The sequence below is a fragment of the Phasianus colchicus genome, chromosome 6 (assembly GCF_987193195.1).
Source record: "Phasianus colchicus chromosome 6, bPhaCol1.hap1.1, whole genome shotgun sequence".
Classification (NCBI taxonomy): domain Eukaryota; kingdom Metazoa; phylum Chordata; class Aves; order Galliformes; family Phasianidae; genus Phasianus; species Phasianus colchicus.
This window is the reverse complement of record NC_143441.1, coordinates 38,912,360-38,934,444: the sequence shown is the minus strand read 5'-3', so window position 1 is coordinate 38,934,444 and position 22,085 is coordinate 38,912,360. Positions and strand designations below refer to the sequence as shown.

The 22,085-nt window shown below is 41.0% G+C and overlaps 1 protein-coding gene across 9 annotated transcripts in view; it reads right to left on the bottom strand.

Moving 5' to 3' along the window:
* Window positions 1-3,942: 3,942 nt before the first annotated feature.
* Window positions 3,943-22,085, bottom strand: part of SVIL (supervillin) — a 134,332-nt gene continuing 116,189 nt past the window's right edge. For all 9 annotated transcript variants that reach the window (XM_090143042.1, XM_090143041.1, XM_090143038.1 and 6 more), the window contains 15 exons: window positions 19,626-19,762; window positions 18,992-19,139; window positions 18,730-18,875; window positions 17,765-17,940; window positions 17,522-17,666; window positions 16,907-17,183; window positions 15,098-15,249; window positions 13,792-13,897; window positions 12,805-13,012; window positions 12,039-12,172; window positions 11,226-11,381; window positions 10,678-10,821; window positions 5,963-6,084; window positions 5,000-5,155; window positions 3,943-4,880 (listed from right to left, as the gene is read on the bottom strand). In XM_090143042.1, coding sequence (XP_089999168.1) covers window positions 4,794-4,880; window positions 5,000-5,155; window positions 5,963-6,084; window positions 10,678-10,821; window positions 11,226-11,381; window positions 12,039-12,172; window positions 12,805-13,012; window positions 13,792-13,897; window positions 15,098-15,249; window positions 16,907-17,183; window positions 17,522-17,666; window positions 17,765-17,940; window positions 18,730-18,875; window positions 18,992-19,139; window positions 19,626-19,762 — 2,294 coding nt within the window. In that variant the 3' untranslated portion in view covers window positions 3,943-4,793. The remainder of the gene's footprint in view (window positions 4,881-4,999; window positions 5,156-5,962; window positions 6,085-10,677; window positions 10,822-11,225; window positions 11,382-12,038; window positions 12,173-12,804; window positions 13,013-13,791; window positions 13,898-15,097; window positions 15,250-16,906; window positions 17,184-17,521; window positions 17,667-17,764; window positions 17,941-18,729; window positions 18,876-18,991; window positions 19,140-19,625; window positions 19,763-22,085) is intronic.

The following is a 22,085-nucleotide window of genomic DNA, read 5'->3' as shown; positions in this document are numbered from 1 at the left end:
TGGCCTTTTCTAATTTCTAGCCATAAATAGCATCCCTGCAGTGAAGAGGAATGCTAGCAAAAAGTTAAAGTATAACCCAACCGTTCTGTCCAAGGCCTCACACTGACTAACTTTCCATTGTCAGCTTTGCATTTCAGGAAAGCATGTTGATAAATAACAGGAATATTAAGGACAATACAAACATTTGCATTCTTTCCACACCTTCGAGTTGCTTTTGAAGCTTTCCTATATGAAATTAGGAACAAAGCACGTAAGGAAGTTGGGTTCTGTCCCAGTTCCAGAAAGCAGGCTGTATCGTGTAAACACTGTGGAAACTCCAAAAGCTGGCACCACTGAATTACATTTCTCTGCCTGCAGGTCTCTGTTCCTGCTTGCCTCCTCTTTTAGCTGAGTTTCTAAAGGCTTCAAAGGTGGATGCTGCCCTTCAGTGGCACTTGGAGGGCTGATAGTGTTTTCAAAAAACAAAAGCAAATGATGCTTTCCTGACAGAGGGAAGAACAAGGTCAATCATGCTATGCAAATCAACTGTTAGAGAAAATCAAAACAGAGGAACCTGCCAGCCCCACAGCATAGACTGAACATGAATAAACAAAACTTGATTCCTGCTTAATTTTATCATCAGAGAAGGTGAAAGAGGAAAATACATAAGTGCAAAAATACTTAGGTAATGCCATGAATACAGCAATGACTTTGGAAACAAAGCTTAAACGATAATCTTGTTGCTATAAGGCCCTCCATGTTCAAGCTAAGTGTGCATCCCATCCAGAAGACATAGCTGAGGATCTGACAGATGTTTAAATGCTATGTGGGAAGGACTCTGGCTCTGAATATCTTTGCTCTCCTTTTATTAGGTTAGTGGTTTTTAGTTATTGACAGAAAGTTTCATAAAAAAATCCAACCAGTTCTGAAAATTCACCTGTAATATCCCACAGCAGCTGAACACTATTTGTGTATTTCAAGACTTTTGTTACAGAAATGCCAGGTTGTATGGGAACTGCTGAATCACAGCCTGAACCTCTGATTGATCACCTGAGGCGAGCAATGAGTCAGCCCTGGGAGCACAGCTGAAGGCAATTCACCTGTGCTGCAGGAAGGGGTGGAGCCTGGCTGCACCTCTCCTAGACCCATTTAAGAGCTGACTACCAGAAGGAAAGGATCTCTTCTGGAGGTCCACTCTGCTGGAGTTTTATAGGAGCCCAGGATATGGGTAAGTGCCCTATCTTTTTTGTTTCTGCTTTGGTGTAATGACTATGTAGCCAAGCTCTTTGGTATATTATAACATCTGTGTATTCATTGATTGTATGCTTAGCGAGCCAGGTAGGCCAAATATACCTTATATCCTGTCCTTTCTATGGAATTTCTATAAGTGGGTCAGGGGGGAGAATGTCATACCTTTAGATGAAATGATCCCTGGACAGATCTCTGGGTTCTCTTTATTACCAATTAGCAACCGTAGTTTAGAAATGGGGTCCTCTGTGTACTATGGGGAATATTTCCCCATTCTGCATGATGGAATACTTTCAAGGATTAGACAGAGATATCGTAACTATGAAAGGCAGTTAGCCACTGTTAAATGCCTTAAATCAAGCTGAGGTAAGAGCTGACACCTTAGAAAGTGGAAATCAGTTATTAAAAGACCATATTGAAAAAGTAGAATAGGAACTTAATGTATTAATAGGGAAAAGACCAACTTTACATTCCCTGATAGGTCAGGTCTGTGATATTTCAATAGATGATAATGACATCTCTGAAGTAATGGACCTGGTTGAACAGGAAAACAAAAACTGTAAGTCAGATTTAGAGGTTCCACTTATGGCGGATTCCTTGGAACTCCATCCTGTTATAACCCAAAAGACAAAGGAAGAACAAGATGGTCAGGGGGCACTCCTGCTGGTCTAATGGCCCCCTGCCCAAACACATTTACATGTAATGGCTAGGCCATATACACCAACAGAACTAATGGATATGGTGCAGCAATTTTGGCAGAGGCTGAAAGAGAGTGTACCGTGTAGTTACTTAGATTATGGGATTTAGGGGTGGAAAGCATCATGGAAGTATCAAAATTGGCCACCATGATACCCTGCCTTCAGGCAGAGACTGTATGCTGCTGTTCAGTATAATGATGAGAACCATTCAATAATAGACTGGTTAATGGCAACATGCTGCATGGTTTGGTTGAACAAATCAGATATTCCATTAAACGCAGGATTATGGTCTATGGAGGACCTTCAATGTTATATTCCTGAACTGGGTGTAAGAGAAGTGATATGAGGACTCATTTGAAAGCCCAGATATGGTAAAGTTTTTGGCAGGTATGCGAGACTTAATCTTACAGCAGGCACCTTCTCATCTCTATGGGACCTTAGTTTCCATATTAAACCCCTTGGAGGCTGTGATTCAACAGGCTGCCCAGTTCGTAGCTGATTTGGGGGAGACAGTCTGTGCACTAGGCGCAGTATTTGAGCAGTAGAAGCAGAGGTGCTTCCAGTAGTTAAAACCAAGAGGCCACCTGTGTGGAATCCTCAGTTGGGGCCTGTAAGGGTCTCACGAAAACAAATGTTTAACAATCTTATTTGGCTGGAGTCCAACTTGTGAAAATCGACTGCCAGCCCAATCAGATTCCAAAATTACCCTAAGAAACCAAGGGTAAGAGTTATAGAAAGAGTACCAATGGTGATGTGAAACTTAGAGGATTTCATTGTTCCCTATAGAATAAAGAAGCCCCCTCAGGTGTCTTGGGTCATGATGCCCAGGTCACCTGAAACAAAAGACTTGACTTTGGTTCAGTTCATGGCATGACAAGGGATGTTAGTCCCCCTAGGGCCTCCAGTCCCTATGTAGAGTTGACAGTATTCTGGTCCCGGAAAATCGTCCAGGGAGTTATGGCACTTGTTGATACTGGAGCAGAAACATCAATTATTTATGGAGATCTGACCAAATTTGATGGAGATAGAGTGGTGATTGGTGGTTTTAGGGAAAGACTATTCCTTTCACCCAAACATGGTTGAAACTGGGGGTTGGATGTCTCCCAGTCCAGGAGTATAAGGTATCTATTGCCCCAATCCAGGAATACATCTTGGGCATAGGTATTCTGTGGGGTCTGGCTCTCCAGACAATTGTGGGAGATTTCAGGCTTTAGGACACAATAGTAATACATCTCTGTCAGATTTAGCAAATGCATTCTTCAGTATCCCAATTGCTGAGGAATCACAAGATCAGTTTGTGTTTACATGGGGGTGCAGGCAGTGGATCTTTCAGGTCCTGCCACAGGGGTACGTGCATTCACTAATGTAAAGGCAATTCACCTGTGCTCCTAGACCAATTTAAGAGCTGACTACCAGTGGGGAAGGATCTCTTCTGGAGATCTGCTCTGCTGGAGTTTCACAAGCGAGCCCAGGGTATGGGTAAGCATCCTATCTATTCTGCTTTGGTGTAATAACTATGTAGTCAAGCTCTTTAACATCTGTATATTCATTGATTGTACACAGGTGCACATAAAAATCTCAAATCATGATCATTTTTCCCCCAGTCACTCTATTCAGTATCCTAAGTAGCTGAATGAAAGTGATTTTGACTCTGGTGCTTATGGAAAGAATGGACACAATGCCATACTTTTTTTCAGTTCAAGTTTTACTCCCAATTGCACAAAGGTTGAAAAGGTTTTCAGAGGTTGAAAGTCAGTATAATAATTTTGGTTTCATGTATAAAACCACAACCAGAAGGATACAGGAATTGTGTGATGGTTCCAACATGCAGCATGGAAGTGTCATACAAACTAATTTTATCTTATACAATGTTTTTCTTCTACATTCTCTGCTTCTCCAATGATAACTGTACAACACCTGCAGTTTTGTAAGGTTAAAATATTTTGGTAGGATACCACATTATGGAAGATTCCAATGAATTTGTACAGTTTACAGTACAAAATAATGACAAGTCAGAGCATTGCTAAGAGTTTATTTGGAAGCTTTTACTTTTGTTCTTATATCACAAAAGACATGTTTAATGTTTACAACAAGTATTAGAAACTGAGATGTTTTTATTTCTACTATTATAAAAGTAACAGAGGAGACCATTCTGAGCCATCTTCAAAATGCAGACCAATCTTTTTTTGTATATAAACTGTACACAAAAAACAAGGCACTATACATTTTTTGGATATTAAAGTATAAAGGTTGATTCGCATAGTTTCTCAAGAAATCCATGCTATAAATACAAATGCTTTGTTCAGTTTAGCACCTGAAGCAGCACTGAGAACAATTCATTGCCTATTGCAAAGAGAAACTTTTCAGAATGCGCAAGAGATACATATTGGTGGTATAGCTAATTCAGTACAAGCAACTGCCATCCAGCTACTGTTCTGTAGTTCTGACATTAAAGTCTTGAAAGTGAATATATATTGCATTGTTAAATACATACTTGTTCTATGTGTTTATATAAATATAAATTCTTTGTAATCCACAAACTAACAAAATAACACTTTACAAAGAGAACTTCTTCAAAAACAAAAATGGCAAGTATTGGAGATAGCCAAAGGACAGCTACTGCAGTAGCTCAAGAAACTACTGTTTAAGTGCATAGGAGAGCTGAGCTTAAACATAACCTTCAAAGTCAAAATTGAATTCCATTTCCAAAGAGTTCTCTTGGCCTTTTATCATATTACACGCCTCCAGATAGGTAGTTGCTAATAATTTCAGATTATCTCTATTTTGTAAATGTGGAGCACAGTTTTGCTAAAGGGCATAGAAAGTGAAGATGGACATCCCTTTGGTGCTCAATCCAATAGATACAGCTTAAAAAAGTCCTTTTGCCTTCTTCAGATTAACCTGCTTCCAAGATGGCAGCGCGTTATACTCTTCTCTTGTCATCTCTAACGCAACCTGCATTGAAAACAAGAGGGTACACCACTAGTTAAGGCACACAGCAAAAACATCAACTGACTTGACAGCAAGGTTGGACAGATGCTCACAGAGTATCAGTGTACCCATTCTCTCCTTACCTCAAAGTCCTCATCCGAAAGATAAATTTCAAGCTTCAGAGGATCAACTCCCTCAGGTAAAGGCCTGGCTAAGAGATCAGCTAGGGGATACACAGTTTTACACAGCTTGGCCAGCACATCTTCTACAAGGATTATCTGGTTAGAAACATCAGCATCCTATGGGGAGAGAAAAAAAACACTAAGTTCAGGATCACAGTGCTGAAACCATCAGTTGCTTGCCTCACTCTGAGGACAGCATGGGATCAACCTGTTCTGCCTGGCTCACAGAGCGCAGATCTGTACCTGTAGGTCTGCACACTGCCTACCACACTTTGCCTACAACCATTTCACAGCCACAAAAATGTCTGTGCTTTGCAGAAGGAATTCCTGCATTTTAAGACTCTCAGCTTAAGGTCAACTTGTGTGTTTAGTCACAAATCCAGCAGTTCCCTCTTTGGATTGCTGCAGAAGATTTACAAAGAAACAAATGTGATTTGCCTTGAGATTCCCCTTCACTGAAGGCTTTTAAAACAGTTGCGTAATTCAGCTGTGATGGTGCTTCCCAGGTGGGGAAATTCATGCTGGAGCTCTCTGTGGGGCATGTTGCTCCCCAGCTCCTTCCATGTGGAGGACTAAGCAGAGCTGAAGGTTGCTGCCTGTTTCCCAAAGTTGAAACAGTTGTTCTGCTAAATGCTAACAACCATTTCTATGAGACAATTCAGACAGCACTTCACTCCTGCCCTGTTTTTTACAAAAAAAACAGCATGAGAAGTTACATAAAAAAGAACTGGGAATGCCTCTGATAGCCACACTCACAGTCAACATTTAGCTATGTTGTTTGTTTTTTCCTGTGCAGACTCTTAAACCACACTTTAATAGGCTCACTCTTGGGGTTTTGGGGCTTGACATCACAAAATAGCAGTGTTACTGGCAATACAAGACAACTACTAGCAATAGGAAACAGTGCACACTGAAAGTATTTACCATTTCTGTGATCTCTGCAATGTCTTCCCTGTGTTCCCAACTTGGGAACATATTAGTGAAGGTCAGAGGCTCTAGGCCAGCATGAATGAGATAGGACTTTGGGGGCTTCTTTACATTTTTTCCTAAAAAACAAACAAAAAAAAACAGTAAAAACACAAAAAAGAGAAATTAAAAGTGGCACCATATGTTCTGGTATCATATGCTAAGAAGAACTACCCTGTAGGTAGTTAAGTAATTTGAGGCATTAGGAATACATTTCATCATGATTTCTTTTACACATAGTATGGCAGCTTTTAATGTGGGGTTGGTGTTCTTTTGTTTGTTTTCATTGTTTTGATGTGTGCTTTTTACTGTATCTGACCACAAAGATTAAAGCATGTACACTGACAAAAACTTTACGGTTACTTCCTAATTCAGTGTACATCTTATCTTACAAAAAAAAGTGAGAATAGTGTTAGCAGAATGTGATGCTCTGAAATCAGCCAAATTCAAGTAAATAAAACCTCCTCATATGCCCAGTAGAAGTGTCCTACCAGCAGCAAGTACCAATGAAGCTTGAAAGGCTATGTGAGAATGCGTGAACTGTCCTTAACTTGGGATCCTGACATTTGACATAGTCAGTCACAACAAATTCAAAGGAACAGGATCTGGAAGTTAAAAAGAAGTATTGCAATAGCTAGGTGGCAAATTCTGCTGATGTTTAAATTTGTATAAAACATGTGAGAGAACACTACATATGGCAGTAAGCCCTGTCTAGGAGTGATACCATGTAAGAGAAAGGGTTGAAGTTATTACACCAACAACAGCTGAATAAAGGCCCTGTTGCTTGAATGAAATCATACCACAAAGATTCAAAAGCACCAATAAACTCAAATGCCTTTAGAAAGAAGCAGGCAGCTGGGGCTGGGAGGAGCTATTGTCCTAAAAAAAATTGTACCTTCTCCTAAATTGGACTAAAACAAATCACTCTAATCAGATTGTTTTTCCAGACAGGAGATGGAAAAGCTGAACATGTTGCCAAGTCCAGAATCAGGAGAAACTAACAAAGCAGTATCACACAACCTCACTTCTGAAAGCTGTATCTTCTTGCAAAATTCTATGTGTAATTCCAGAGCATCTTTAACAAATTAGGATTTACTCAAGAAAATATCAATCTGCTAAAGAAGACTTTGTTTAGTCTCCACCATATAGTCTTCATTTTTGTCGGAAGATCTGAAAGAACATGGCCACCTACCCTCTGCTAGGGAGCAGCCACAGCATTGATGCAACATTATGCTGAATGCAAATGGAGAGAATAGTTGGACATCGTTGTTCCAGTAAGCTTGCAAAATGTCAACACTACAGGTTTGGCTTAACATCAGGTATTGGTAGCAAGCTGATTAGAGAGAGCATGTTAGCATGAAATTGAACAGTAGAGAAAAAGCTCTATGGAGCAGTCAAACAAATGTATTAGAATGTGAATGCTCTAACTACACAATTTAGACAGGAGGTTTATTATCTGAATGCTTGATGTTAAGTCCTCTCTTCCACGTGTTTGCACTGTGGTTTATTTGTTCACTCTACCATGAATGATTCAACAGGTACTTAAAAATTCAACAGGTACTTTAAAACTCTGTGTTTCAAAAATATGCCAGTCTGCTCTGGTTGAACTGCTCCTGTCTCAGTAATTCAGTCAAGAGACAAAAGGAGAGCTGCATTTGATAATGGGCCAGTATAGGCATAACCATCTCATAAGACTGACTTCTTACATAAGCAGATAAACAGTTTCGTTGCATGAACTCTGCCCTCATCACAAGCTGGTCTCCACAGTCATAGTCACTGATGGTCAGACCAGTTTTTCTCTCTCCTGGCTGTCTGCAGTTAAGTACTCCAGACTGCTGACTTAATGGATAAAACCACAGAAAATTGTTTCACGATGTTCTGATGAACTAAATTAAAATTTATGCACAAGGAGAACTGTTAGGTATATTCAAGGGATATCCAGAGGAGCTAATCAATCTTTTTCATACCATCATGTGGTTAAACATTGCAAGTCAGGAAAGAGAGGAGTGAGAGGGAAATAGAGGATGAAAGAAATGGAGAAAGAAGAATAGAAGTGTCGTCTTATGCTTCTGATCACTCTACCTATATACCAATCAGAATATTTCCTACATTTAATCTCTTGGTTTTTAATCTCACCCCCTTAGTAAGTAATGACACACAAGATCTAGTCAGCTCTGGTAGCCTGATGCAATGAAATTTTGAACTGGTTGACAGAACAGCCTAATGCTAGATCATGGAAGTGATGGGCCAGCAAAAAAGGTCCCATTCTATGATTCTGTGACATCAGCTTTGGCATAGAAATAGTACAAGTAGTATTGATCTTTCAGGGTAATAAACTTGCTCTGTACCCATCCAACCAAAGAGGAAAAAGCTCTTACTACTGCAAAATTATAGTCAGGGGCTACAAAGTTAGCACCCTGCAAAAAACCTATGATATGTATACTATACTTCAGACCCACGAGGAGTCACTGAAGAGCTTTTAACTGTGCAAACTGAGGTGTAGCAAATTTAACCCCCTTTTCTCATCATCTAAGTCAGTGATGTTCAAGAAATCTAGAAAAGTATCCAAACCTCAACATGTATATCAGATTCCATTTTTTGCTGGGGCCAGAAAACATGATTTTTATTGCCAGAAGATTACAGCACTGCATAGCAAACACAGCCTGGGAGGATCTTATTTCCATCTCTCTCTCACTGCCTGCTGAGCAACTCCGGGCATTTCACTGTATGGGCTCTGTTCCTCTCTGCTGACATTTACTTCTGCTGGAAGCATACTGTATGAAGTGATCTCAGAGGTGCATGTAATCATTCTGGGGGGATGTAGTGAGAGAAGGAAGTGGCTAGCTGTTTCTTTAGGAATTCAGCCATCCCTGCTAAAGATGTTTCCATGTACTGCCTTGACTGTAGCACCCTACACATATGCTGTTTTGGTTGGGCAGTGACAGGGACACCAGAAGATCAACTACACAGAGCAGCAACACAGTCTCAGAAGGGTCACATTTCAGTGTCTCTGACACTGGTTTTCAGCGGTGTCCTGCCAGTTGTTACCAGTTCCCCTCAGTGACACCAGGCCACTGAACAGAATCGTCGATTCATAGAATGGCCTGTGTTGAAAAGGACCACAATGATCATCTAGTTTCAACTCCCCTGCTATGTGCAGGGTCACCAACCACCAGACCAGGCTGCCCAGAGCCACAGCCAGCCAGGCTTTGAATGCGTCCAGGGATGGGGCATCCACAACCTCCCCAGGCAACCTGTTCCAGTGTGTCATCACTCCTCTCTGTGTGAAAAACTTCTAACCTAAATCTTCCTTTTCTCAGTTTAAAACCATTCCTCCTTGTCCTGTCACTATTAACCCATGTAAACAGTCATTTCCCCTCCTGTTTATACACTCCCTTCAAGTACTGGCAGGCCACAATGAGGTCTCCCTGGAGCCTTCTCTTCTCCAAGCTAAACAAGCCCAGTTTTCTCAACCTTTCCTCAGAGGAGAGGTGCTACAGCTCTCTGATCATCTTGGTGGCCATTCTCCTCTGGAGCTGTTCCAAGAGCTCCACATCTTCCCTGTACTGGGGGCCCCACGCCTGGATGCAGTACTCCAGATGCTTATAAGAGCTGAGTGGGGGGGGGGGGGGCGCAAAATAGAATAGAAACATCATAGCAATTGCTTCTGTTCCTATTGGATCTGCAGATTGGGAAGTAGAACGGTTCTATCTTTGTAAGGATGGAATCCGACATGGATATTGCTCTCTCTCTTCAAACATACAAGTGCCCATGGGAGATGATGACAGTTGTCACTAGTTCTGTCACAAGCTGTAAAGATTATTTGCTACAGAAAAAAAATAATCAGTATCATCATGAGATCAGCCTTTCCTTACAAAGGACACAGTTTGCACCAGTTAGTAACTTGGTGCTTTGTGAGAGCAATTGTGAGAATTGCTCTGAGCTGACCAAACATGGCTGTTACTATGCCTTCTTCTCTCCCCACCTTTCTTTATTCATCCTCTGTTGGAAGATGCAAGGTCTGTTTCCAGTCTCACATAACCTTAGATGAAATGAGATGAAAGCACTGCAACGTTTCAAAGAAACTCTACTAGTGTAGAAATGAATCTGGACTCTTACATGACCATCAATTACAGCTTGAATCACTGCACGCTGAGCAGCAGTAACTCTGCCTTGTAGAAATGAGTCTAGGAAACTACCGAGCAAGGGCCTTAGCTCTGTGTTCCAGCTTTTCCAGTAGCCATCTATTTCAGTGTGACACTTGTTCTTGATCTTCAGTCTTTCCATCTCCCCCAGTAAATCAAAACCCAGTTATATCAGCAAAAAGTATTTTCATTCAGTCTTTTGACACACACAAGCTTATGAAATCTAAGAGGAGCTAGGGAGAAAGCAAATTTAAGAGGCTCTGTTCTCAGAATTCCCTTTTAGAAATCTGATGTCTGAACTATGCTCTCACAATGAGCACACGGGGAAAAAAAGCCTTTTCTGTGAGAAAAGGGTCACGAGAGAAACGTGGCAACTTGGGAATAACGGCATTACTGGGCAAATTATTTGCTAGTAAAGAGTGGAGAATGTATCTTCAAATACACAGGTGTTTATCAGGGGAGCACCTAAGTGAACAGCCCCTAGAAAAGAATGGCACACACAGAACAGCCAGGCACACCATCTGTTACCTTTGCAGTACTGGAGCACTGTCTCCATGGCGCATTTCCTGTCTGTAGCCCATCTGATTCGAGCTGATCCAGTGATTTTGTTTTCCACAGGCCACCAACCTTGCCACAGGTACACTTCATGGTGATTGTCAACAAGGAACAGTGCTATGCAGGAAAAAAAAAAAAAGCAAACCCGCCATTACCACTCACTAGTTCTTGGAATTCCCTGAACAACATCAGCCTTACATGCTTGTCTGCATCAGAACAGGATCATTTTGAAGCTTACCAATCCCTTTTGTTATTCATCCAGCTGAACCTCAGCTGAACTCTGATTTTCTGATATAAACAAGGTATTTTTATAGCAAGCTTTTGGGATACAAATATATTTGATTAATTCTCAGCATATTTATCATGGAGAAATTACTCATTGCTTAATGCTGTATAAACATCACATACACACATTTTCCTGCTATAAATCAAGTTAGAAGTCATTACGGTAACTGAATTGCTGCCCAAGGCATGCTACAGTTATCTGTTTTTCAGTTACAGAAGTATATTAAAGCAGATACCTGGCTGTGGGGCAGTGTAAAGATCCTCTTGCAAGAAGGGCATAGAATTGATGACAGCAGGGTCTCTTGAAGGGTAAACGAACTCAGTGGCTGAGAATTCTCCCGAAGAACTACTGAGGCTGAACAGGCGGGGGGTGAAATTAAACTTTCCTGGATCTTGAAAGAATAAAAACAAGAAAAAAAGATTTTCAATAGGAAATAATGGAGATGAATGTATCAAAATAAATAAATAAATATAAATATTTAGAGTGACTCTAAATTCTGTTTTTTCAAAAATCAAGAAAGATAACCAGATGTCTTGGGAGACTGGCAGCAGCTGTGATGAACTTGAGCTAAAAGGCTGGCTGCCATCAGTTACTAGCTGCCTGGCTAGTTACTGTCAGCCATGTCATAACTGGCTGTTTCACAGCTTAAGTGAAGCAAGCCCTTCTCAAAGCCTACTTTCCACTTTGTAAATCAATTCTCCTGCTACCTTTGCTGGCAGTTTGAAAGCAAAGACTGGAGAAGAATGTGTGCAGAACAGCTCCCTAATCCCTTCAGAACAGAAGTAAAATGTTTAGGTAACAGCATTAACTGTTGCTCCATGCTGCATAAACACAGAGGGGCTGCAGAAGGGGGTGAGAAGAAAATGAAACACTTGTTTTCCAGCACTTTCCTTCTAGAAGAGTATTGCTTAACTTTGTAGAGGTTGGGATTTTTTTGTTAGCAGCTCATTGAAAGGAAGTAGTTCTTCAAAACCTGTACATTAAATCTGACAATACTACAGACCAGTAAAGTAAACTGGAAGTGCCAAACTCAGGAATGCAGGTCTACCTTGCAACATGCAATCATAGGCCTTTCGATCTCTCCTTCCTAATGCATCCCAGAATCCCAAAGGCTCTGACCCTTCATCACATTCATGTATTGTCACCTTGCTGCTGCTGTGCAGCCCTGCTTCCAGCGGACATCTGCAAAACACAAAGAAAAAGACTGAATCCAGTTTTTCTCCCTGCCCCAATTACCACCACACAAACTTGCTGGCTCAGATATTACTAGAACACAAAACCACTTTTCGTACATTGTGTCATCATGATCTTTTGGAAAATGATGACAAAAGTTATCAGTAAACAAGACACAAAATTTCAACATTCTCATAGCATCACATACCCAAGGAGGAGTAGATGCTCACAGGAGCTTACTGTTCAAGTTTGTAATTACTGCTGTCCTCCTTGCATGCTTTCTTAAATTCATTTCCAATCACTTATTCACAAGGCACATCTTCCCCTTGGTTCTAATCCTATCAGCTGGGATTTAGTTTGCTACTCAAATATGGAGATTCTCCCTCCACGTGGATGTTTTTTGCAACTTTAATTAGTACAGTAGGATGAATAAGTGATTTTCACCTGAAGTGATCACAGAACACATTTTCCCCACTCCAGTGAATCAGTTACCTGTCATTCCTCCTTCTTATCAAGCATGCACATACTGCAATTGTACTCAGAGGACAGCTTTATTTATTTCAATTGTTATACGAGGCAGACTATTTTAAGCAAATTGGTAGTTTGTATAAACATTTCCAAAATATAGGTCAGACACTCACTGTTCTTTTATTTTATTGGCTGCTGTTCTTCCTACATCCTTGGTGTGAGACTGTGCTTTGCAGCCATGCCACAGGTAGATAAGAGCTTTATTTATATTGAGGACAATCATGGATGTCCGGGAACGTAGGCTGCTGCAGTGACATGCTACTTCAAGTAAGTTTCCTTCATTGGGAACTTCTCCTCGCACGCAATATAGTCTCCAGTCACCTGGAGCAGACAGGAACAGTGCAGTGGTATTATACAGTCACACGGAATTGAAAATTCAAGACCTCTGCTCTGGAACAGCTATTTTCATACCAGATGGATTTCACATGTTGTGTTCCTCTATTGTTACGGAATGAACTAAGCATCAGGTTTGGCTAAAATTACTAGAGAAACTGCTGCAGAAAGAAGTGCCTTCTGAAACCTTGCGATGAGAGAGACTTCAAGAGTCACATCTGCTCTGTTAAGAGCAGAAAAGTCAAGATTCTGTTCCTTTTTAACTTGCAGGAACAAAAAGGGAAACAAACTGAATAGTCTTTCTATTCAGCATCTCTTTCTCTATGCACCTTAGGCACAGCAGGTCACATTCAGAAGTGAACTGGAATACTTCCAAGCTACATCAAGGAATATGTTGTAAAGTGCAATGAATAAGTAACAAAAGCTTAATTTTGCATTAGTCACAGAACTGCTCATAAAAATGCTCTTTTTCCTAGAGTATGTAGAAAAGAATGTTTTAACGCAAAGAAGCACTTTGCTTAATTAAAAACCAACTAGAACAATTTATGCGTGCATCAATACAATGAAGTCAGCTTGCTCTTGGCTGACAAAGTCCACTCTAAGCCCGGGGAAGATATAAACTACCTTGACAGCAAAGCAGTCTCATGGTATTCATGGCATTCATGGCTCTTTTCTACAGATATTGTAGTTGAGACTGAACACAAAGTCCTTCACAATAGGTTAAGAAAAGACTGTGGGGCAGAAACTCTTAATGAACAGTAATTTACTTTGTGCATTTTCTTCTTCCTCTTCCCTTCTTCCAGCATGCACAATCATCCCTCCTTGGAAGCACTGCAGGAAGCATGGCGGTTCTTTCCCTTGAAGCACTTGTACCTGGAAATTGGAAAGCACCACTATTCATTTAAAAAAATGAAGCAACCATACAGTCTTGGGAGAACTATTTCCTGTGGTTTATTAAAAATTATATAATTACAGCCACCCACAAAGGTGGCTTTCCTTGCACTTGGCTGAATATCACTGAAATTACCATATGCGCTGACATTCAATGAGTTTCATATGTGACCTACATATTAAAAGAAACCTCTATCTGGAATCCAACAATTAAGAGTTTCAGAGGATAAAAAATACAAAATAAACTTTAATTTATACTAGTTTAATTTAACCATTATTTGAATTCTTTACAAGACAGAGCCATCTTGCCTGACATTCTTTGAAACTGCTTGGGAAATACTGTAGGAACTCTGGTAGGCTTAAAATTTGCTGTAAAACTGGCTTATGTGACAACATGCACGTTCTTTGTTCAATTCTGATTGTGAAACTGAGATAGCAAATTGTTAAATCAGCTAGGTTGCACAGCATCCCACACACTGAGTCACATGGTGTTTGCAAATCTTCTCTGTGAACTCACGGCTTAATAGTCATGTTTACATTGCTGCTCAAGAATTAATTACAGCTTTATTGAGGTACAGAGATTAACTTTAAATCTCCTAATTTTGTGTGCTCTTACCAGTAATGCTGAACTCAGCCTAACAACCAAGTCTATACTCTTTAAATTAGCTGTATGTGCAGTTGTTAGAATTTTTGCAAAATAAGGCAATCTCCTCCATAATGACAGAGTAAACAAATTGAAAATTTGATTTCAAACATATTTTCATGTTTTAGCCTTGCAGAAAATGCTCCTGACAGAGTTCAACAAAACGGAGTGCTTCTCCTGCTCCCAGTGCTAGGAACACATTCTGTTACCTGGATATATGGAAAGGGAAGGCACAAATTTCTTTCACCTATGCTTCACTTCTTTCTAAGAGGGAGGAGAGAAGATGTCTTTCCTCAGCCATTCTCAGAAATACAGTCTCTATAAGTGAGAGTGGGAAATGAAGATCCATAAAGAAGACTGATGCGTCTCTGGAAGCTGGACTAAAGCCAAAAGTAATTTTGAAGTCTAGCTAATTTCACCTGCAAGGATATCATTACAGAAAGAGAGGAGGCAAAAAAGATCACCCATGCTTTCTGCCAGTGACTTTGTGGGCTGGCAGCTCTTGCCAGGCCTCCCATCAAGACCTGCAGGAAGCTCACCTGTGCTCCTCTCTCCTCATCAAGTTCCACTGTCATCAGTGCCGATGTCCCTTTCTCACTCACTGTGGAGTGCCTTCCTTGCCAAAAGAAATACACACATTTCTCTTTTCCAACCGCTCTTACTTGTTGCTCTCCTTTTTGTCTGCTTCCAACTGCAAAACAGAAAGCACATGCTGAAGAAAGTACGTTGTCTATAGGTTTAAGCAGCACGTGGTTTAATCTCATCTGCCAGCTCAGCACTATCCTGGCCAGAACAGGAAAGATGAAACAACCAATTGGAGGAACATCAGGCCACCAAGCCAGCATGCTCTTATGCAAAGCTGGTATTACCTCACTGGGTGGATGTAAGCCCAAGTGCAGAGATGCTCACCTAAGCCAAAAAGAGAAGAGCATATAGAAAGAAGTGCTAGTATCTGGAGCAAAGTCACTAACAAACACTTGAGCAAATTAGCATGTGAAATGGTATGTCCCATCAGGTTACCAGAAGAGTGCTTTATGGCTCATTTTCCACATTACACACTGTTCTTTGGCAGCAAAATAGCTGGCTGCTGAGCAATAGTGGAAATAGCAACAGTTGAGAAAGCTACAGGCATAAAAGAAAACTCCTTCTTGGTAAAGGAAAACTACAGAACAAAAGAAACCAAAGACGTATTTTGCAGTCATAAAAGAGACTATTTGGTAAGCTTTTTAAAATGATGTTTGGAGTAAGTGAAGTTCAACAATAAAACCAGTTATGGAATATTTTATTCTTACTGGTGAATAGTAGATAACATGTAATTAATTCAAAACCAAGAGCTTTCAACCAGATTCCTAAAAATGCGCTGACCAGAATCCAACTGAAACACTTAAGAGAGAGTATCCTGGTTTTATTTTTTAAATTGAGAATATTCAAGCTACTAGTCATATCTAAAATGTATGGTTTCACTCGTAACTGTGCATTTAGCCCATAAAAGTACAGCCTCCTACACAACAATGTGTTCATTTTTGGAGCAATGGAATATATTTTCAGACCTTTGGATTAAGAGACTGTTTACAATTCAATATTAGTGTTATACACTTCTCCCACGGCTTACAGGCTTTTGTGTTTTTCTTGGATTTACCAGTATCAGAAGTCAATAATGCTGAAAAAGACCTTCCTACGTTTTTTGGCTAAAAGCCTGAGGCTGTATAACTGTTTCACTGCTTTCAACTAGCTTTGATCTTTTCCTACTCAGAGCAATCCTTTTTTATATTATTTCTATTTTACTGATCACAAATGCCACTTCTTATTATAGTGCCAGAAGGGAGAGTTCCAATGAGCACAATGAGCTGATTTTCAACATTTACCTGCTGCTGTCAGGCACTTTGTCAGAACACAGTCAAAATTGTTTGTTTGAACCCATAGAAAAGGGTTTCCAGCAAAAATGACAGTAAGGGCATTGAGTTGGCAAGGACTCTTCCTGTCATTGTTGCTGTTCTCCATTACCCAACAAAGGCTTTCCTGTTGCTAAGCCTACCTCTCCTGTATCCAGATGCCTAGTTATTTTGGTATTAAGCTCTGTGCACAATTCTGGCTTAATGAGCTGTCTTGTGAATGTGTACACCACTGTTGGGCAAAAGCAGAGATAGACAGTACTACATTCAAGCTATGAAAAATAACTACTGTTTTTGTGGGTTTTTTTTCTTACTACTTCAAGGCCTAGGAAGACTAAATTAGCATTTCTAACCTTTACAATAGTTTCATATATTGCTGGATCTCAGCACTAACAGGAACTGTTTTATCTGCACTTATCCATGTTTCAGCAGGATGAAACAGAATTGTTCACTAACCTGTAGTGCTCACCATGTACTTCCACTTCACCACGTATGTGTCTCCCTCATGGAACTGTCCTATGCTTTGTTTAGGCAGTCTACTATAATCAAACTCCAGGATGTGCCAGACATCCACAGATGCAGTGATAATTTCAAACTGCCTCCCATCTTCTCCTTCTACAAGTCCATAGCCCCGGCCAATATTCATTCCATCCAGAACTGTGCCTACAGCAGTTTGAGGCACAGGTACCATTAGCATGACATCATATGGTTTAGAATCAGATTTGGATTCTTCCTGTGAAAAACACAGAACAGATTTCTTTGAGCATAGCCTTTCCCCCCTTCCCATACCACACAGCTCCATTGAATATTTTGACTCCTACATATTTCAGTGGTTTCAATCTTGTCATCACCTGATGCCTTGTCAAAGCCACCTTGTCAGTCTTCACTGACTTGCTCAGCACTAATAAAGAACACTTCTGTGGCTTCACACTATAGCTGGTGATGTTCTGACCCTCAGGTCAAAGCCCACAAGATAAAGAAGTGCTCTGCATCCTAAAGAACAAGCTTCCCTGGCTTCCATCCCAGCTAGGCCATCTAGTTTGAAATACCTAGCATGCTTATTAAATGCACCTTCTGATGAAGGGATTCACTAGAATTCTTCTCATTGAGTTTCTTCAGCTCTGTCCAATCAAGGAATTTTTCTTTGAACAGTATGGTCTCATTATGTTCTGTGAGCCTGCCAAACACAGCCCAATCTGGACGTCCTTGTCCCTTTCTGTACAAGGCAATATAAGAAAAAGAATCAAATTTAACACTGAAAGAAGGGAAAGAAACCAATGTTTCTGAAATAAGACTAAACTTGAATTTTGGTACCTGGGTATGAGGGGATTGCATTCTCCTGGGTCCAGAGGATTTATGTCACAATTTGAGTAGTCGAAGGTGCCATTCCACAAGTGTTTTGCCAGCTGGAATGCTACTTTTCTTTGTGCTAAAGTAACTTCCTTTCCATGCCAGACATACACTTCACTGCCAAAATCAAATACGAGCACCTGGAAAACAAATAGAAAAAAACAAACCCAAAAAATCATTTGAGTAACACACCATCAAGTTGGTAATGCCCTGATCCTCCAGTTTCCTGGTGCCTCAAGCTGACAGTGTGTTTAACTCAAGCTCCTCCAAGTATCAGAGTATCTACAGTGATACTAACAGCTAGCATTATAATGAAAGTAAGGTCAGGGCAGTGGTATGCACCATGGCAGTTAGAAATTGAGAATGACTGGAACTAAGTATTGGGGATGCTATGAGGTGTATCCTTAGGTGGTAGCTAAGTTGCTAGCAGACCAGAGAGCTGTGGCAAGAACTGATTCTGTTCTGTGACCAAATGCTATCTGACTACAGCAACTTTCCCTAAGGTTTACACCTATACTTTTCCTGCAACAGGGAAATGCTGACAGAACATACAGCCTGGGTAACTGGCTCAGCCAATAACCAGCAACGTCAGTACATTCAATAAAATGAATCTTGTCTTTATTTTGGACATCTGGTCTGAGTTGTACTTAAGTAAATGCTACCAAAGTGCTACTTGTTTTGTACTTCACGACTTCAGAGTGAAAGGAGCCACTGTTGACTAAAAGATTAACATTTCCTATAACAGTATTTCACTTTAAAGATATGATCAGATTTTTGAAGACCTGCAGCAAGCTCTATACAACAATATATTCAGAAGCTTTTCCCAAGCACAGAGGAGCCCATTTTCAGCGAACATCTCCATGAGCATTTGCAGTCATATCAGCTGTCTGTTCCTGCACTTACCACAGGAGCAGTAAGTGGCACGATACCTCTTTTGGTTGTAGCAGGGTACATTTTGGCATCTTTCCCCAGTAGTCATCTTCAGGAATGAGTTTATCTTCTACAAGACGGTAAATGCAATTAGTTTCTATTATGGCAGCTTCATACATTTCATCCTCTTCAGGTCTTCCAGCAGCTTAAGGAAAAGATTGTCCAAAATAATTAATTATTTTTTTTTTTTTTGTAGAGAGAACCAACTCAATTATTTTACTGTGATAAAATATGACATAATGTAAACATGAGAATGCTTACACTGGTAATTTGCTTGGCCACCAAGGAGTTTCCAGAAGTCTTTGGCTGCATGGGTATGGGTGTTTATTCCTTCTTCTATAGTCTGTATATAAGAAGCTCTACAGCCAAGTTCCCTCTTTGTCTGAATCAAAGTTGCAAGTTCTGAAGCCTAAAAGATTAACAGTTATCTGAACAGGGTTGCATAAGTCTTAGGCATACTTGTGCATTCTGAGAGAAGGCAAAAGTAGATATTTGGTTGCACCAAATAAGAGATACACCAAATAAACAGATTCTAGAGAAAAAGTTACAGAAATACATTCATTCTTTCATTTGCCTTAAAACGAGGCTTGATCTTAACAAGAATAGAAATAAAAAGGACATCCTGCAATACAGACTATTTTTTGTTTGCGTGCAAATCCATTTCCTGAGGATATCCTCTTTTCTCTCACAGATTTGCAACCTACACATGTCTACACCAGCTTTCATTCAGTGCACAGTGCTAAAACATATTTACGGGAAACTTGCATAGCTACCCATTGCTGACTTTCAGCTGCATACAACCTTACAAGACAAGTGGCACCAAGGCTCATTTACATCAAACATGTTCATGCTGTGTCAGATCTAAAAAAAAATTAAAAAATGAACTAGTACTAACCTTTGCTTTTTCTATGACATTTGCAAACTCTCCTACCCACAAGAAACAGAGGTGTGGAGTTAACAATAGGAAACAGTCTCCACTGTTCAGTGATGAGGCCCTTGGTTCAACTAATCTTGTTTGAACATGTCTTCTTCCTAAAGATAAACCAAAGCTAATTATATTCTCATGAATACTGCCATCAAATGCCAAGATGTAATCATTTTGAATGAAAGACAAACAAACCCCGCACAGTAAGCAAAATACATGGAAAAAGTCTGTTAAATAAGAATGAAAGAATATAATGGTGGAAGTAGGATTTACTTACAGGAAGCAAAATTTGTTGCCTCCTATCAACTAATATTATTTCCCATTCTTGCTTTAACAACTTTATGTTCTATGGAAAGAAATCAGTTAAATAGATGGCAGAAAAACAGCCAAATTCTAGGATCACTTGTATGCACTCAAGAAGGCATGGCACAGTCTGTAGTCAGTAAAAAGTTTTATGAGTTTTAGCCCAAGTAGCTATTATTTTGAAGAATCAGATACATTACTATGATACAGAATCATAGAATGGCCTGGGTTGTAAAGAACCACAATGATCATCTAGTTCCAACCCCCCTGCTGTATGTGTAGGGTCGCCAACCACCAGACCAGGCTGCCCAGAGCCACAGCCAGCCTGGCCTTGAATGCCTCCAGGGATGGGGCATCCACAACAGGGCAATCTGTTCCAGTGCTTCACCACCCTCTGGGTGAAAAACTTCCTGCTAATATCTAACCTAAATCTCCCCTGGCTTAGTTTAAAACCATTCCTCCTTGTCCTGTCACTATTAACCCATGTAAACAGTCATTTCCCCTCCTGTTTATACACTCCCTTCAAGTACTGGCAGGCCACAATGAGGTCTCCCTGGAGCCTTCTCTTCTCCAAGCTAAACAAGCCCAGTTTTCTCAACCTTTCCTCAGAGGAGAGGTGCTACAGCTCTCTAATCATCTTGGTGGCCATTCTCCTCTGGAGCTGTTCCAAGAGCTCCACATCTTCCCTGTACTGGGGGCCCCACGCCTGGATGCAGTACTGCAGATGGGGCCTGACAAGAGCTCAGTAGAGGAGGACAATCACCTGCCTCTCCCTGCTGGCCAGCCCTTTTTTAATGCAGCTCAGAACACAGTTGGCCTTCCAGGCTGCAAGCGCACACTGCTGGCTCATGTCCAGCTTCTCGTCCACCTGGACCCCCAAACCCTTCTCCGCAGGGCTGCTCACAAGTAGTTCTTCCCCCAGTCTATATAAATACTTGGGACTGCCCCAGACGAAATTCAAGGCCCTGCACTTGGCTTTGTTGAACCCCCTTAGGTTCACATGGGCCCACTTCACCAGCCTGTCCAGGTCCATCTGGATGGCTTCCCTTCCTTCCAGTGTACAAACTGCACTGCTCACCTTAGTCTTGTCTGCAAACTTGCTGAGGGTGCACTTGATGCCATCATCTATGCCACTGATTAAGATGCTGAAGAACACTGGTCCCAAGACTGATCCTTGGGGGCACCATTCACAACTGGCCTCCACCCAGACACAGAACCATTGATCAGAACCCTTTGGTTGCGAACAGCCAACCAGTTCTTAATCCATCAAACAGTCCATCCTTCAAATCCATTCCTCTCCAATTCAGAGAGAAGGATGTGGTGAGGGACCATGTCAAAGGCTTTACAGAAGTTCAGGTAGATGACATCCACCACCAATCCCCCGTCCTCCGATGCTGTCACTCCATCATACAAGGCCACCAGACTGATCAGACAAGATCAGCCCTTGGTGAAGCCATGCTGGCCATCTCGGATCACTGTATGTGCCTTAACATGGTAACCATGAGGATCTGCTCCAAGATCTTCCCAGGCACAAAGGTGAAGCTCACCAGGCTGTATTCCCCAGGTCTTCCTTTCTCCCTTTCTTAAAAATGGGAGTAAAATTTCCCCTTTTCCAGTCACTGGTGATTTCACCCAACAGCCATGATTTTTCAAATATGTTAGAGAGTGGGTCAGCAACCACATCAGCCATCTCTCTCAGAACCCTGGGATACATATCACCTGGCCCCATGGATTTATATACATTCAGTTTCATGAGGAGGTCTCAGACTTATTCCACTGCTACAGTGGGATGGAGTCTGCTCCTCTGACCCACACCTCGAGCTTCAGGGTCCTGGCAAACATGGGGAGCCTGATCACCAGTGAAGACTTGAGGGAAAGCACTTATTGAGCACCTCAGTTTTTTCCATGCCTGAGGAAGCCAGTTCTCCATCCTCATTTATCAGAGGGGGAACACTCTCCTTGGTATGTTTCCTCCTGTTTATGTAGGACCCCTTTGTGTAATTTTTCACATCCCTTGCCAAGTCCAGCTCCATCTACACCTTGGCTTTCCTGATCTTATCCCTATACATGCAGACAGTGTTCCTATATTCCTCCCAGGCTACACAGCCTTGCTTCTACTTATAGTAC